At 51.4% G+C, this 17,936-nt stretch overlaps 1 protein-coding gene across 2 annotated transcripts in view; it reads right to left on the bottom strand.

Moving 5' to 3' along the window:
* The window catches only part of LOC138764095 (guanine nucleotide exchange factor VAV3), a 280,714-nt gene extending 263,167 nt beyond the window's left edge, over positions 1-17,547 (bottom strand). For both annotated transcript variants that reach the window (XM_069939464.1, XM_069939466.1), the window contains exons 1-2: positions 17,280-17,547; positions 7,022-7,138 (exon numbers count right to left, since the gene is read on the bottom strand). In XM_069939464.1, the coding sequence (XP_069795565.1) occupies positions 7,022-7,138; positions 17,280-17,483 (321 nt within the window). In that variant the 5' untranslated portion in view covers positions 17,484-17,547. The remainder of the gene's footprint in view (positions 1-7,021; positions 7,139-17,279) is intronic.
* Positions 17,548-17,936: the final 389 nt, after the last annotated feature.

Below are 17,936 nucleotides of genomic sequence, written 5' to 3'. Positions count from 1 at the left end.
GGACGGATGAGTTGACAAGAGAGTCATGGAGGGAGCGGTCCCTTCGGAAGGCAGAGTAGGACGGAGAGGGGAAGATACCGGGGGAGGGGGGGATGATTGGTGTGGACGGATGAGTTGACAAGAGAGTCATGGAGGGAGCGGTCCCTACGGAAGGCAGAGTAGGATGGAGAGGGGAAGATGCCGGGGGAGGGGGGGATGATTGGTGTGGACGGATGAGTTGACAAGAGTGTCATGGTGGGAGAGGTCCCTACGGAAGGCAGAGCAGGACGGAGAGGGGAAGATACCGGGGGTGGGGGGGATGATTGGTGTGGACGGATGAGTTGACAAGAGAGTCATGGAGGGAGCGGTCCCTACGGAAGGCAGAGTAGGATGGAGAGGGGAAGATGCCGGGTGAGGGGGGGATGATTGGTGTGGACGGATGAGTTGACAAGAGAGTCATGGTGGGAGAGGTCCCTATGGAAGGCAGAGCAGGACGGAGAGGGGAAGATACCGGGGGAGGGGGGGATGATTGGTGTGGACGGATGAGTTGACAAGAGAGTCATGGAGGGAGTGGTCCCTACGGAAGGCAGAGCAGGACGGAGAGGGGAAGATACCGGGGGAGGGGGGGATGATTGGTGTGGACGGATGAGTTGACAAGAGAGTCATGGAGGGAGAGGTCCCTACGGAAGGCAGAGCAGGACGGAGAGGGGAAGATGTCTCTACTAGTGGGATCCTGTTGTAAGTGCTGAAAGATGATGTGTTGGATGCAGAGCCTGGTGGGCTGGTAGTTGAGGATAGAGGCAGAGGGGCCAGGGCAGATGAACAGGAAATGGAGGAGATGCAGGTGAGGACTGAGTTGATGGCGGTGGAGGGGAAACCATGTTTGTGGAAGAAGGCAAACATTTCAGAAGATCTGGAGTGGAAGACGTCGTCTTGGGAACAGATGCGGCAAAGACAGAGAAATTGAGAGAAGGGAATAGAATCCTTGCAGGGGACAGGGTGAGGATGTGTAGTCAAGGGAGTTAGAGGTTTGTAATACATGTCAGTCATCTACAGTTAATGCTGAACAAATTGTCAGATGCTGCTTCACTCTTTGGCCTGACCAACAGCCTGGACAAGACTGAAGTTCTCCATCAGTCCGTGCCAAACATCAACACCATACAACTACAAATCACTGTTGATGACACCACTTGACAAATGTAAATAGATTCAAATAGTTGGGGAGCATCATCTCGAGTGATGGGTCTTTGGACAAAGAAATAGACTCCATGATCAGCAAGACTGTGGGGAGGCTGCGTACCAGAGTGCTCCATCAGTACAATGTCCGCATCTCCACAAAGCTGGAAGTCTACAGAGCTGTGGTCATCTCCTCTCCCCTATACGGATGTGAGACCTGGACTCTCTACTGACGTCATATCAAACAACTGGAGAAATTCCACATGTGGGCCCTCCGTTCCATTCCCTTTCCCCATACGGATGTGAGTCCTGGACTCTGCAATGACGTCACGTCAAACTGGAGAAATTCCACATGTGGGCCCTCCGTTCCATCCCCTCTCCCCTATACGGATACGAGACCTGGACTCTGTACTGACATCACATCAAACTGGAGAAATTCCACATGCGGACCCAGACCCTCCGTTCCATCCCCTCTCCCCTATACAGATGTGAGTCCTGGACTCTGTACTGATATCGCATCAAACTGGAGAAATTCCACATGTGGGCCCTCTGTTCCATCCCCTTTCCCCATACGGATGTGAGTCCTGGACTCTGCAATGACGTCACGTCAAACTGGAGAAATTCCACATGTGGGCCCTCCGTTCCATCCCCTCTCCCCTATACGGATACGAGACCTGGACTCTGTACTGATATCGCATCAAACTGGAGAAATTCCACATGTGGGCCCTCCGTTCCATCCCCTCTCCCCTATACAGATGTGAGTCCTGGACTCTGTACTGATATCGCATCAAACTGGAGAAATTCCACATGTGTGCCCTCTGTTCAATCCCCTTTCCCCATACGGATGTGAGTCCTGGACTCTGCAATGACGTCACGTCAAACTGGAGAAATTCCACATGTGGGCCCTCCGTTCCATCCCCTCTCCCCTATACGGATACGAGACCTGGACTCTGTACTGACATCACATCAAACTGGAGAAATTCCACATGCATGCCCTCCATTCCATTCCTCTTCCCTATACAGATGTGAATCCTGGACTCTGTACCGACATTACATCAAACTGGAGAAATTCCACATGCGGACCCAGACCCTCCGTTCCATCCCCTCTCCCCTATACAGATGTGAGACCTGGACTCTGTACCGATGTCACATCCGTTACAAGCCGAAAGGACCCCAAAACCCAGCAGCAATAGACATTCACCAAGACAAGTGGTTTTTAAAACAAGTTATTTTTAATCAACTTTAAACATGAAAACAGAATCAAACGTTAACTTATCTCTACACTTAACTAACCCAAATGAATCCCCTTCTAATTCTAAGCGCATGTATATGTAATGTGTGTGTAAATTTAAGAAAAATTCTATGGTTCACAGTTCAATCTCACTTCTTCTTCTTCCAAGTTCTCTGGATGCAGGCAATTCCTATACTGTGCACAGTATTTAACATGTATAAAGTTCACCAGGCTTTGGTGCTCGAAAGGTAAATGTTTACCACTCAGGAAGGTTCTTGTAGGGTTTGTAGAGAGAGATTTGTTGTTCCAGGATTTCCACAACTGAGGTATCACCATTAGTCACCTCAATGTCTCGCTGATGAAACTTTCCCCATCAGGGTTTTCCAGATGGTAACTTCTTTCTTCAAGCTACCACGGAGTTCCATTCCTCTTATTCCAAAAGGAACATCAGACAGATAGCACTTTGAGCCATCCACTGCTTTTGGAACTTTTCATCAGTTTCAACCAGCTCTTCCTGGTTTGCACTGTGTCACACATACACAAGCTGAGAGGGCTTCTCTTCTCTCCCTCCCTCTCTTTCCAACTGAAACTTCCAGCAAAAACATGTGATTCACTCACTTGCAAAAATCCCCACCTTCTTCAGCAAACAACAGGAATTATTTCTTCTGCTCAAGCTGTTGTTAGATAAACAAACCCCAGGAGTGACCTTCTTGTAAGCACTCTGCAGAAAGGTACTTGTAGCTATTCTAGCACCAGTTCATAACAATGGTCATTCATTTTATGCTGTCAGTTCAATTAACACCTTCTTGTGAATGTACATAACATTCTCCAGAAATCTTCAATATTTCTTCAGTCTTTCAAATCAGATCTGTTTTAAAATGTGTGTATGTATGTAACTTACTCTAAATCTTACCAATTCTACCCAAATATTACCAAATTCTCCCAAATATTTATCCATTACACATCAAACTGGAGAAATTCCACATGCGGTCCATCCTTTCCATCTCCTCTCCCCATATGGATGTGAGACCTGGACTCTGTACTGACGTCACATCAAAATGGAGAAATTCCACATGCGTGCCCTTCATTCCATTCCTCTCCCCTATACAGATGTGAATCCTGGACTCTGTACCGACATCACATCAAACTGGAGAAATTCCACATGCAGGCCCTCCGTTCCAATCCCCTTTCCCCATATTGATGTGAGACCTGGACTCTGTACTGACATCACATCAAACTGGAGATATTCCACATGCAGGCTCTCCGTTCCATCACCTCTCCCCGTAAGGATGTGAGACCTGGACTCGGTACTGACGTCATGTCAAACAACTGGTGAAATTCCACACGTGGACCCTCCATTCCATCCTTGGCATCTGTTGGCAAGCCTCTGTCTCCAACCTGGAGGGCTTGGGTCGCGTAAAACCCATCAGCATTGACTCCCTGGTCATCAGAGCCCAGATGTGGTGGGTGGGACACATCATCAGAATGGACGACCACCATATGCCTCGCCAGCTGCTCTATAGTGAGCCTCAGACTGGAAGGAGACCTCAAGGTCATCCACGGAAGTTTTATAAAGACGCTGTGAAGGAAACCCTACACTACTGAGGCATCCAGCCAAGACAGCTCGAAACTGCGGCTGCTGACAGAGCCCGTTGGCAAACCCTATGCACTGAAGACAGACGCTGCCAAAAACTGGTGGAAAACCGTGAACGATGTCGCAAAGCAGCAGCCACGGTTATTACAACAACGGACTCCAGTTCCCCCATTGTGCTTCCAGACTAGGACAGCAAAGTCACTTTCGTGTCCACAGATGAACTGCACAACCACGTGCCTTCTTCGAACCAATGGACAACCAATAATATGTCAGTGGAAAGCTTGTCTTCTGATGGAGACAGAGAGATCCAGAAAGGGGTGAGTGTTGTCAGAGATGGACCAGGTGAGTTTGAGATTGGGGTAGAAGTTGGCTGTGAAGTGCATGAAGTTTACAAGCTAATCACAGGTGCATGAGGCAGCCCCGATATAGTCGTCGATTTACAGGAGGAAGAGATGAGGGGTCTTGCCTGAGTCAGCTTGCAGCATGGATTACTCCACAAAGCCCAGACAGCCAGGCATAGCTGAGACCTGTGTGGGTACCCATGCCACTCCTTTAATCTGGAGGAAGTGGGATGAGTTAAAGGAGAAGTTATTGAGGGTGAGGACAAGTTGTGCCAGGCGGGGGAGGGTGGTGGTAGAGGGTGACTGGTCAGGTCTTTGGTCAGGAAGAAGCAAAGTCCTTTCAGACCTTTTATGTGGGGGATGGAGATATGAAAGATTGGTCATCAATTGTGACGATGAGGCAGTCCGGTTCAGGGAATCTAAAGTCGTTGAGGAGATGGAGGGCATGTGATGTCACGGATGTAGGTGCGGAGGGATTGGACCAGGGGAGAAAGGATAGAGTCAAGGCAAGATAAAACTAATGCTGTGGGACAGGGAGCCAGCAGAGACCATGGGTTTACCCGGGTGGCTGGATGTGTGTATATTAGGTAGGATATATCTCTTGAACGGGGATGGGGGACAACGAGGTTGCCAGCCATGTGGGGAGGTGACCAGAGGTGACGAGGTTGGAGATAGTACTAGAAACTCCGCCCTCCACTCTCTCCGCAACAATCCCAACCTCACCATCAAATCTGCAGATAAGGGTGGTGCTGTTGTGGTCTGGCGCACTGACCTCTACATGGCTGAGGCCAGTCAACAGTTCTCAGAGACCTCTCACAGGACCCCCCCCACAGCTCAGCAAGCCACTGTCTCCAACCTCTATCTCTGGTCACCCTGCACCCCCCCCATCCCCCACAGCCGCCAACCTCATTGTCCTCCATCCCCGCACTGCGTGCTATCCCAATCGATCTGCAGGCGACACCATTGTCACCACACTTCACCCACCTGGAAAATAATGACTCATCTATTCAAGTGCTGTTCATAGGCTTCAGCATACCATTCAACACACTCACACCGCCGCACCTGATTAGGAAGCTGAACCTGCTGGGCTGAAACACCTTTCTCTGTAACTAGACCCTCAACTTCCTGACTGGAAGGCCTCAGTCAATCTAGATCAGAAACAGCATGTCCAACACCATCACAGTGAGCACAGGAGGCCCCAGGGCTGTGTGTTCATCCCACTGCTGTCTACCCTGATGGCCCAGGACTGTGCAGCGAGATAGTTTTAATCACATCAAGTTTGAGGACAACACGACTGTGGTGGGGCTCATCAGCAAGAATGATAAGCCAGATTACAGGGAGAAGGTCCAATCACTAATGGACTGGCGCAGAGACAACAACTTACACCTGAATGTCAACAAGACAAAGGAGATGGTGGTGAATTTCAGGAGAGCCCAGGAGAATCCCTCTCCACTGACCATCAACGACTCCACCATCGAGGTAGTCAAGATCACCAAATTCCTTGAGCATGCACCTGGTGGAGGATCTCTCCTGGTCCCCCAACACCACATTCATTGCCAAGAAGGTCCAACAACACCTCTACTTCCTGTGGCGGTTGAGGGAAGTTCAGCTTCCACCCTCCACCCTCACTACATTCTACAGGGGATGCATTGAGAGCATCTTATCTAACTGCATCACTGCCTGGTTCGGCAACTGCAAGTCCCTGCAGCAGATAGTAACGGCTGCTGAGAGGATTATTGGGTTCTCTCTCCCTGCCATGATGGACATTTATGACGGCCGTTGCTTGAGGAAAACATAAACATCATGAAGGGCTCCACACACCCCTCCTGCAATCTGTCCTCCCTCCTGCCATCTGGGTATAGGTACCTCACGACCAGTTTTTTCCCCCAAGCCATGAAGCTTCTGAACTCTGAGGGCACAGGGCTAGCATATGTAACATGATATTTATGTGATATGATATTTATTAAAAGTTTCTGATGTAATTTATCCAAGTTTATAACCAGTTCCACTGTCCGGAGAAACGCTATCCCATTTTCACTGTACACTGCAATGGTCATGGTGCGAACGACAAATAAACACGACCTGATTTGACTTAATAAGGTATCATGTCACACTTATCCGGATGGAACTCCATTTGCCATTTCTCTGCCCAACTCTGCATCCTGTCAGTATCCAATTACAGCCTATGTCAACTCTCTACACAGTCCACAACACCTCCAACCTTCAAATCATCTGCAAACTTACTGATCCAAGTCATTTGCAAAGACCATAAAGATCCCCATGGAACATCACAGGCCCACCGACCTCCAGGCAGAATATGTTCCATTAACTGCTACCCTCTGTGGACGAACCAATTCCAGATTCATGCTGAGAAGTTTTCATGGACCTCATGCCTTTCTGGATGGGAAACCTTGTCAAACATCCACATTGAATGGTGGGTGAGGCTTGATGGGCCAAATAGCCTCCTCACGCTCGTGTTTTCTTAGATCTTTAAGTGCGTCCACAATTCCTCTATATCTTTATTTGTCATAAATTCTTGTCTCTGTAATTCAGGTCCATATTTACCCCTCCTTTTCCCCTATGAAAGCTCTCAATATCCATTGATAAATTCCTCACGTTGAATGATCCCACACAAACTTTCCCCTTATCCAACAACGATACGAGAGTTCTGAATGGATTAAAAAGCATCTTAAAACTTACCTTTGCAAAGTCACGGAGATCAAACAGATCGAAAGCATCAAACAGGTGGTTCCGACGCATGCCAAATGTGTCACAACAGGTGGAAAGGAAAATCCGAATGTTCTTCAGGCAGAGGAACTGTTGAGGAAAAGAATCTTCAGGTGAGCAGATTGTGGCAGTGTTGGAGCCCACAATGTCCACATCCCAAAGTAAATTTGTTAGAGTTACTCTTCCTCAGGAGTTTGCGGAGTTAGGTACGACACCAGAAATCATGGCAAATTTCCACAGTGGTGTGATGGAAAGGGTGGTGATCAGCTGCATCCCAGTCTGGTATGGGGACACCACTATCCCTGCCCAGTTACACCTAATTAACCCACATCCCCGGTATGTTTTGAACAGTGGGAGAAAACTGGAGCCCCCGGAGAAAACCCGCACAGATATGGGGAGAACGTACAAACTCCTTACAGACAGCACAGGATTCAAACCCCAGTCCCAATCACTGGCGCTGTAACCGCCACACCGTCTGTGCTGCACTCTGACAATAAATCTGAAATCTGACATAATATGTGCAGGCCCATTGAGTCCATGCTGACCAACGTCAATACTGATCCAACACTGATCTAATTTTATTCTCCCCACATTCCCAACCTCTCTCATGCAGATTCTAGATCACTGGTGCTCGCATCTCTGGCTCTTTGGCTCAGAAGAGAAGGGGAGAGAAGATGCCAGCTGTAGTGATTGGGAATTCAATGGTAACAGGGAATAGATTTAGACTTTGTGGATGAGAATGAGACTCTAGAATAGTACGTTGTCTCCTAGATGATAGGGCAAGGGGCATCTCAGATCAAATCCACAACATTCTTAAGCAAGATCAGAATGATGTGGGTATGAAGGGTGATGAAGTCCTGAGATGCGAGGTTAAAGGAAGGGACCTCCAGAGTTGTGGAGACACATTGAAACACACGCAAATGCTGGTGAGGATAGAAATGAGCAGATAATACAGCTGAATATGTGACAAGAGACATGCAGGAGGGGGAGCTTCAGATTCTCAAATCATTGGGGTCTCTTCCAGGGAAAGTGGGATTTATTCTAAGTGCAGAGGGACCAATATTCTTGCCGAAACTTTTACTAGTGCTGACTAGTTGGGAGGAGGTATAGGGGTGGGTGTTAAACCCGTGATGATGGGGTCTGGGAACCAGAGCAGAGAGCAAAGTGGTTGTGAAAAAATGTTGTCAACCTGCAGAGAAGGCGGGAAATAGAAAGGGTTGAACGTGGTAATTATAATATTCTAAGTCATCTATTTCAATTCAAGGACGATTTGAGGAAAGGCAGATGGATCAGCATGTGGAATTAGGACAGTGGCCATTCGTAAACCTTAGTTGCAAGAGGGGCCGGGCAGGCAACTCCATGTTCTGAGGTTCTGTTGTTTTCGATGCGATAGATAGAGAGGGAGGGATGAAAGAGGAGGGATGGTATTGCTCATCAGGGAAATTGTCACAGCAGTGTTCAGACAGGATGGACCAGAGGGCTCATTTACTAAGGTTGTGTGCATGGAACAGAGAAATTGAAAAGGGATGTTCTCATTAATGGGATATTATAGACCATTCAATAGTCAGTGAGAATTGAAGGAGCCAATGTAATAAACCAGATGCACGATGCTGTGTTGACCTGTGTAAACCAACTCCACAACAATCTAATCCTTCCCTCCATCACATCTATAACCCTCTATTTTTCTGACATCCATGTTCCTGTCTATGAGTCTTTTGAATATTCTCTTCTACCAGCCTCCACCACCACTGGCTGGTAATGTGTTCCAGGCACCCACCACTCTGAATAAAGAACTTTCCTCCATTCAGCTGAAACAGATGTCCCTGGAACTTGCTATTTTCGCCCAGGAAAAAGGTGCTCTCTGTCCATCTGATCCAACCCCCCTCATAACCTTACATATCTCTATTAAGACTCCTCCCATCCTTTATCACTCCAACGAGAAAAGCCCCAGCTCAGTTCACCTTGCTTTGTAAGACACAATCTCCAATCCATGCAACGTGCTGGTAAATTTCCTCTGCTTTTGAAAGACTATTAGATAGGCTCATGAATGCAAGAAAAATAGGTTATGGGGTGTGAGGTAGGGACAAATGAGATGGTTGTGGAGTAGCTTTCCAAAGGTTGGAACAACATAATGGGCTGATGGGCCTGTAAGGCTCTGTGTAACTATGCTGTAAAGGAGGTGCAGAACAGAAAGGGGCAAGAAGGCCAAATCAGATACTTGAGGAGTACAAGTAGGAAAAGACAAACAGGAAATCTGGAAGGCATGAAGTTCCTCTGGCAGACAAGGTGTTTGAAAATCCCAAGAAATTCCACTGATATATTAAGGAAAGCAAGGAACAAAATTGTCCCTTTTGAAGAGCAAAGTGGTTGGCTTTGTATGGAGCCAAAAGAGGTGGGGGAAATCTGAAATGGGTTTTCTGCATCTGTATTTACTCAGGAGGTGGACAACGAGTCTACAGAAGGGAGGCAAACAAGCAGCAAGGTTGTGGGCCCAATGGAGGTTACAGAGGTGGAGGAGATTGCTTCCTTAAAGCAAATAAAGGTGGATAAATCCCCAGGGCCTGGCCAGATATTACCTCAGTCCTCCAGGAAAGCTGGTATAGGAATTGCAGGGGCCCCCAGCAAAGGTATTTAAAACGTCCTTCAACACAGGAGTGGTACCAGAGGATTGGAGGATAGCTCCCGTTGTTCCTTTGGCTTTGTGAGTGGTAGGTCATGTTTAACCAATCTTTTTGAGTATTTTTGCGGAAAGTTGATAAAGGCTAAGGATATGGTCTACATGGACTTTATCAAGGCCTTTGACAAGGTCCCACATGGGAGCTTAGTCAAGAAGGTTCAGACGCTGGGTATTCAGGATTAGGTAGAAAACTGAATTACACAATGGGAGAAACCAAGAGGCGGTTGTCAAGGATTGGCAGTCTTACTGGAGGCCTGTGACTAGTGGTGTGCCTCAGGGATAGGTACTGGGACCAATCCATATTAATGATTGTCATCTATATCAATGACCTGGATGATAATGTGGGAAATTGGATCAGTAAGTTTGCAGATGACACAAAGATTAGACGAGTTGTGGACAGTGAAGGTTTTCAAAGCTGCAGAGGGATCTGGACCAGCTGGAAAAATGGGCTGCAAAATGGCAGATGGAATTTAATGCAGACAGAGAATAATCCTCAGGTCAGGTACATGTGCAGGAGTGCAGCTGGGGGTGAGGAAGCCTCCTGTGACAATCTCCGAGCCTTCAGAGTTGAAAACAAGCCCTTCATCCCATCTTGTGCATCTTGGCAAGCTGTCTGTCTGAGCTCAACCCACTTACCTGCACTTGATTTGTGTATCTCTAAACTTTTCCACATCCCTGTTTCTTAAATATTGTAATTAGACTCCCATCTACCACGTCCTTTGGCAGCTCATTCCACAGACGCACAACCCACTGTGTAGAGGTTGTTCCTCAGGTTTTTCAAAAATTTTATTGACTCTCACCTAAACCCATGCCTTTTAGACCACTCCCGACTGTGGAGTAAAAACTGTGTCCATTCACCTCATCTATGCCACTCATGGAAAAGTTGGTCGAAAGAGTTTTTATCCATGTTGTAAAACTCAATGGTTTTATATACCTCAAAAAGGTCTCCCTTCAGCCTCCTTTAGTCCCAGTCTATCCAACCTCTTCCTTGTAACTCAACCCCTCCAGTTCTGGTGACATCCAGCGAATCTTTTCTGCACCCTTTCCACATTGATGCCAACCTTTTCATAGCTGGGTAACCAGACCTGACACATGATGAAGTGTGGTCTCAGCTGCATCTTGTACAGTTGTAACATGACATCCTAGCTCGTGAACTCCGTGCCTTGACCAGTGAAAACAAATGTGCCCAGACTTCTTCACCACCCCATCCGTGTCACCTCTTTCAGCTAACTCCAAGCCTGTATCCCCAAGTCTCTCTGTTCGACAACTTTCTCCAGAGCCCTTCCTCTCCTTGTATTCATCCTGCCCTGGTTTAACCTACCAAAGTGCGACACCTCACACGTGTCTGAGTTAAATTCCATGTCATTTCCTTGATGCATTCCCCCAGTTCATCAACTTTATTCACTGTTCCACACACCACCAATTTTGGTGCCTCGACAAACTTACAGACCACATTAACTGATTGTTACCACTGGAGAGATAGTAACAGGGTGAGGGAGGGGGGCAAAGAAATAGCAGGCAAATCCACAAGTAATTTAGAATATAGAACACTACAGCAGAGTACAGGCCCTTGGGCCCCTTGATGTTGTGCCAACCCATGAGAATGAGGATTATTGTGCTGGTAGAAACACAATCAGCTCCGACCAGAATTTAACATGGAACTACGTACATTACGATAAAAACATACAATAAACCATATGCAACTAAAACTCTCTGTTCTAACATGAATTGTTGAAAATGACTGATGATAAAATCAAAGGGCAGTACCACTCAGCGCTGTGAATTGGTCTTTAACATTCTCACGGCTCCATGAAAAAAGCTCTTTTGAAGCCCAGTGGTGCTCAAGCAAAAGCTCCTGTAGTGTCTGTCCGTTGGGTGGAGAGTAAATAGTTCATGGTTAGGGTGTGTTGCGTCTTTAATGATATACATCGGCCCTTATAGGTAGATACAATGGGAGGCAGTTGCATCCCAACAATCCATTGGGCAGTTTTCACTACCCACTGGAGTGCCTTCCTGTCTTGTACAGTACAATTCCCAGACCACACCGAAGTACGGTAAGTCAGCACACTCTCAATCTATAGAAATCCAACAGATGCAACTTCCTTGTGCATCTCAAAAGATAAAGACATTGTGGTGCCTTTGTAATCAAAATTGATTTCAGGGAGCAAGTGATATCAGTGGAGATATGGACCCCAGGAACGTAAAGCTCTGGGAATGCTCCACCAGTACTCCACTGATGCAAATCGGGACACGAGTGTGGCTTCTGCCTGTCTAAAATCCACAAGAATCTCCTTGGTCTTTTGAGTACTGAGTGCAGATTGTTCTCGGCAGGTGCTGAACCTCCCCTATAGGCCATTTCATCATCCCCTGTGATCAGGCCCACCACCGTAGTGTCATCTGCAAAGTTTATAATTAAGTTTGAGTTGTACATGGGAACGAAGTTGGAGGTAAAGATGGAATACAAAAGGGGGCTCAGCATGCAACCCTGGGGCATTCTGGTATTCATGGTGAGACTGGAGGAACAAATATTGCCCAGCCTAACAGACTGGGGTCTGTTAGTAAGGAAATCCAGAATCCAGTTGCAAAGGGATGGGCTGAAACCATACAAACAAAGTTTGGTCGTCAGGTTTGATGGCCCAAAAGTGATGAAAGCTGAACTGTAATCAATGAATAGAATTCCATCTAAGAGTTAGGGCTATCAAGAGGAGTCAAAATAGCGCTGTAGAAATGGCATCCTCCATCGACCTGTTAGTACGATAGGCGAATTGATGTTGACCCAGAGTGACATGCAAAGACGATTTCAAGTGAGATAGAACGAACCTCTCAAAACCTACCCTCCAAAAAACCTAAACCCATTCCATGTGCCTGCCTAAAAGTCTCTTCAATATCACTATTGCTTCAGTCTCCACGGCCACCCTACAAAGGCATTCTAGGCCCCCACAACACATTGACAGCTGAAGAAGGGCTAAACCCTGCTCCCACTTTCCATGGATACTGTATGAGCTGCTGAGTTTCTCCAACAGCTTTGTGTATTGCACCAACACACTCTGACCCTTTCTCTCCATTGATGCTGCCTGACCCATCAAATTCTTCCAGCCCACCCAGCACTCGCTTTGTTCTCGCTGCTGCCATCGGGAAAGAGGTCTCGGTGCCACAAGACTCGCACCAGCAGGTTCAGGAACAGCTGCTCCCCCTCCACCATCAGATTCCTCAACCACAAACTCAATCAGGGACTCATTTAAGGACTCTCACTTGTGCACTTTATTGATTTTCTTTGTTCTCTCTGTATTGTACAGTTTGTTTACATTTGTTTTCTGTTTACAGTTCTTTATTTGTTTACACGTTTACGCTGTGTACAGTTTATTTTTTGCACTACAAATTAAAGGTAATTCTCCTATGCCCACAGGAAAAAGAAATCTCAGGATTGTATATGATGTCATGTATGTTCTCTGATAATAAATCTGGAAAACTGAAATCTGAAAATCTAATGAAACCCAGCATCCCATCGGCTTTATAAACTGTCCTGCCAATCTGTATGGTGACCTTGAGGGATGTATGGATTTGGAGCCAAAGGTCCCTCTGTTCATCCACATTTCTAAGTATCTGACCATCATTCCTGTACTCTGCCTTCTTGTGTCATTCCAAAATGCTTCACTTCACACTCCATCTGCTACTTTTCTGCCCAACTCTGCATCCTGCCGACATCCTGTTATAATCTTCAGCTCCATCCTCAACTCCTACAACCTTTGTATCATCCACAAACTTCCTGACCTGTCCTTCCGCCTCTTCTACTTCTTCATCCAGGTCATTTTGTGTTGTTTTTCACTGTGGAAGACACCAGCAATGTGCCAGAAATTTCAGTTTCAAGGGCCAGAAGTGGGTATAGACATTTTATAGTGGTGTACAACTGCTAAATGTTGGGGATGTTGAAAAGTCTGGAGGTGGATGAATCACCTGGACCCGTGTTTGTAATGAGGTAGCTGAAGAGATTGTAGAGGCATTAGCGGGGTACTCCCTCTCTAGACACCCCAAATTCAGTCTCCTCAGCCTTCTGAAGAAATTATAGAGGCATTAGAATCACGAGATTCTGAAATGGTTCTGGAGGACTAGAAAATTGCAAATGTCACTCTATTCTTTAAGAAGGGAGGAAGGCAAAAGGAAATTTTCGACTGGTTGGCCTGTTATCTGTGGTTGGTGGAATATTAGGATCTATTATTAAGCATGAGGTTCGGGGTACATGGAGACAGAAATCAGCATGGTTTCCTTCAGGGGAAATCTTGCCTGAGAAACCAGGTGGAGGAACTAACAAAAAGGACAGATAATGGAGAGTCAGTGGATATGGTTGCCTTAGATTTTCAGACAGTCTTTGATGAGTTCCCACACAAGGAAGCCCCTGGTATTACAGGGGTAGATAATTGGCTGATTTTCAAGAGGCAAAGATAAAGGGGCCCTTTCTGGTTGGCTGCCAGTGACTAGATAGGGAGATTGCTTCATTTCACGTAATATGTTGGTGATTTGGATAAAGGGATTGATGGCTTTGTGTTGAGGAGGCAAGGATGCAGAAGGCCCTCAACACGTCTGGAAATTGGGCAAGGAAATGGCAGAGAAAGGTTGCCAACCCAACACATTGACAGCTGAAGAAGGGCTAAACCCTGCTCCCACTTTCCATGGATACTGTATGAGCTGCTGAGTTTCTCCAACAGCTTTGTGTATTGCACCAACACACTCTGACCCTTTCTCTCCATTGATGCTGCCTGACCCATCAAATTCTTCCAGCTTCTCTTGGTTCAACATTGAATCCAACTGGCTACCTCATCCTGGATCCCACATTGTCTGACCTTCAAGACCAGATGGGACCAAGTCAGAGCCCTTGCCTTAGGGACAAGTCCATTGCAATGCCCTTGTCAATGCAGTGTCACCACAGTGCTTGCCTTTCCAGATGCTGGTTGATCCTGTCCCATCACTGACATTCCCTACTACATCCTGTGGTTCTCTCATTTGTCTTTGCAACCTTTCTTCAATCAAAGCCCATCACGAGCCACCCTCCAGACTTGGGCACCACACCCTTGGCTAATAACAATATGAATATCCCTGGCAGGGCCCCTCTGAAATTGATTCCGCCCAGGACAGACGAGAAGGGCCTGAGAGTTTGTAAACCTCCTTCTTTTGTAACATCGTCACTAGACTATGGACCAAAATGTAAAGTTGTAAGTTGGGAGCAGATTCCATTGGATTCTCACTCCCCTGCTCTGCTGCTCTTATGGGAGATCACATGGACAATCCAGTCTCTCCCTAGAGACCCCAACGCCAACCCCCGATGAGTAAATTAAACAAAACCATTACGTGTAGAGGTCGCTTTTCAGACAAGGGACAGCTGAGGGAGCGACGCCGGGGAGTGAGGAAAGGAAGAGGGAGCGACGGCGGGGAGAAAGGGGGTGCTGCCAGGGGTGGGGGAGGAAGAGGGAATGCCACCGTAGAGAGAGGGAGCGCCGCCGGGAAAGGTGGGGAGGAAGTTGGAGCGCCGCCGGGAAAGGAGGGGAGGAAGTGGGAGCGCCGCCGGGAAAGGAGGGGAGGAAGTGGGAGCGCCGCCGGGAAAGGAGGGGAGGAAGTGGGAGCGCCGCCGGGAAAGGAGGGGAGGAAGAGGGAGCGCCGCCGGGAAAGGAGGGGAGGAAGAGGGAGCGCCGCCGGGAAAGGAGGGGAGGAAGAGGGAGCGCCGCCGGGAAAGGAGGGGAGGAAGAGGGAGAGCCGCCGGGAAAGGAGGGGAGGAAGAGGGAGCGCCGCCGGGAAAGGAGGGGAGGAAGAGGGAGCGCCGCCGGGAAAGGAGGGGAGGAAGAGGGAGCGCCGCCGGGAAAGGAGGGGAGGAAGAGGGAGCGCCGCCGGGAAAGGAGGGGAGGAAGAGGGAGCGCCGCCGGGGAAGGAGGGGAGGAAGAGGGAGCGCCGCCGGGAAAGGAGGGGAGGAAGAGGGAGCGCCGCCGAGAAGTGGGGGGAAGGAGGAAGAGGGAGCGCCGCCGGGAAAGGAGGGGAGGAAGGGAGGGAGCGCCGCCGGGAAAGGAGGGGAGGAGCGCCGCCGGGGGGAGGGAGGGAGGGAGCGCCGCCGGGGGGAGGGAGGGAGCGCCGCCGGGGGGAGGGAGGGAGGGAGGGAGCGCCGCCGGGGGGAGGGAGGGAGGGAGGGAGCGCCGCCGGGGGGAGGGAGGGAGGGAGGGAGCGCCGCCGGGGGGAGGGAGGGAGGGAGGAAGCGCCGCCGGGGGGAGGGAGGGAGGGAGGGAGCGCCGCGGGGGGAGGGAGGGAGGGAGGGAGCGCCGCCGGGGGGAGGGAGGGAGGGAGGGAGCGCCGCCGGGGGGAGGGAGGGAGGGAGGGGAGCGCCGCCGGGGGGAGGGAGGGAGGGAGGGAGCGCCGCCGGGGGGAGGGAGGGAGGGAGGGAGCGCCGCCGGGGGGAGGGAGGGAGGGAGGGAGCGCCGCCGGGGGGAGGGAGGGAGGGAGGGAGCGCCGCCGGGGGGAGGGAGGGAGGGAGGGAGCGCCGCCGGGGGGAGGGAGGGAGGGAGGGAGCGCCGCCGGGGGGAGGGAGGGAGGGAGGGAGCGCCGCCGGGGGGAGGGAGGGAGGGAGGGAGCGCCGCCGGGGGGAGGGAGGGAGGGAGGGAGGGAGGGAGGGAGCGCCGCCGGGGGGAGGGAGGGAGGGAGGGAGGGAGGGAGGGAGCGCCGCCGGGGGGAGGGAGGGAGGGAGGGAGCGCCGCCGGGGGGAGGGAGGGAGGGAGGGAGCGCCGCCGGGGGGAGGGAGGGAGGGAGGGAGCGCCGCCGGGGGGAGGGAGGGAGGGAGGGAGCGCCGCCGGGGGGAGGGAGGGAGGGAGCGCCGCCGGGGGGAGGGAGGGAGGGAGCGCCGCCGGGGGGAGGGAGGGAGCGCCGCCGGGGGGAGGGAGGGAGCGCCGCCGGGGGGAGGGAGGGAGCGCCGCCGGGGGGAGGGAGGGAGCGCCGCCGGGGGGAGGGAGGGAGCGCCGCCGGGGGGAGGGAGGGAGCGCCGCCGGGGGGAGGGAGGGAGCGCCGCCGGGGGAGGGAGGGAGCGCCGCCGGGGGGAGGGAGGGAGCGCCGCCGGGGGGAGGGAGAGAGGGAGGGAGCGCCGCCGGGGGGAGGGAGAGAGGGAGGGAGCGCCGCCGGGGGGAGGGAGAGAGGGAGGGAGCGCCGCCGGGGGGAGGGAGAGAGGGAGGGAGCGCCGCCGGGGGGAGGGAGGGGGAGGGAGCGCCGCCGGGGGGAGTGAGAGAGGGAGGGAGCCCCGCCGGGGGGAGGGAGAGAGGGAGGGAGCGCCGCCGGGGGGAGGGAGAGAGGGAGGGAGCGCCGCCGGGGGGAGGGAGAGAGGGAGGGAGCGCCGCCGGGGGGAGGGAGAGAGGGAGGGAGCGCCGCCGGGGGAAGGGGAGAGAGCGTCGCCGGGGGAAGGGAAGGAGCGCCGCTGGGGGTAGGGAAGGAGCGCCGCTGGGGGTAGGGAAGGAGCGCCGCTGGGGGAAGGGAAGGAGCGCCGCCGGGTTGGGGAGGGGGGAAGGATCGCGATGCGGGAGGATCTCTCACCTGTGACATGTGCGGTCGTTGACTGGTATGTTTGATGCTGATACAACCCGGCCGCAGCGCTGAGAGCAGCCGACACAGCAACACTCCGTCCCGCAGGCTCTGCGCCAACTCGAACAGCCGCGCCTCGGGGCTGCTCAGCCGGTGTCCCGGTGGCAGGACCCCGCAGGCTGTCAGCCACAGCGTGCACTGTCGCCACAGCTCCATCCCGGGGCCGCTCTTCACCTCCAGTTCCGACTATGTCGCTCTCGCTGCCGCCTCCTCTCAACCCCTCCCCTCTCCCCCTCCCTTTGCTCTCCTCCCCTGTCTCCCCTCCTCTGCTCTGTCCGGCTCTTCTCCACCCTGTTGTCTCCCCTCCACCCTCTGTCTCCCCTCCACCCTCTTGTCTCCCCTCCACCCTCTGTCTCCCCTCCTCTGCTCTGTCTCCCCTCCACCCTCTTGTCTCCCCTCCACCCTCTGTCTCCCCTCCTCTGCTCTGTCTCCCCTCCACCCTCTTGTCTCCCCTCCACCCTCTGTCTCCCCTCCTCTGCTCTGTCTCCCCTCCACCCTCTTGTCTCCCCTCCACCCTCTGTCTCCCCTCCACCCTCTGTCTCCCCTCCACCCTCTGTCTCCCCTCCACCCTCTGTCCGGCCCCTCTACTCCCTCTCTCTGTTCACCCTT

The sequence above is a fragment of the Narcine bancroftii genome, chromosome 5, assembly GCF_036971445.1.
Source record: "Narcine bancroftii isolate sNarBan1 chromosome 5, sNarBan1.hap1, whole genome shotgun sequence".
NCBI classification, from domain to species: Eukaryota; Metazoa; Chordata; class Chondrichthyes; order Torpediniformes; family Narcinidae; genus Narcine; species Narcine bancroftii.
This window is presented reverse-complemented; position numbering and strand designations above follow the sequence as displayed.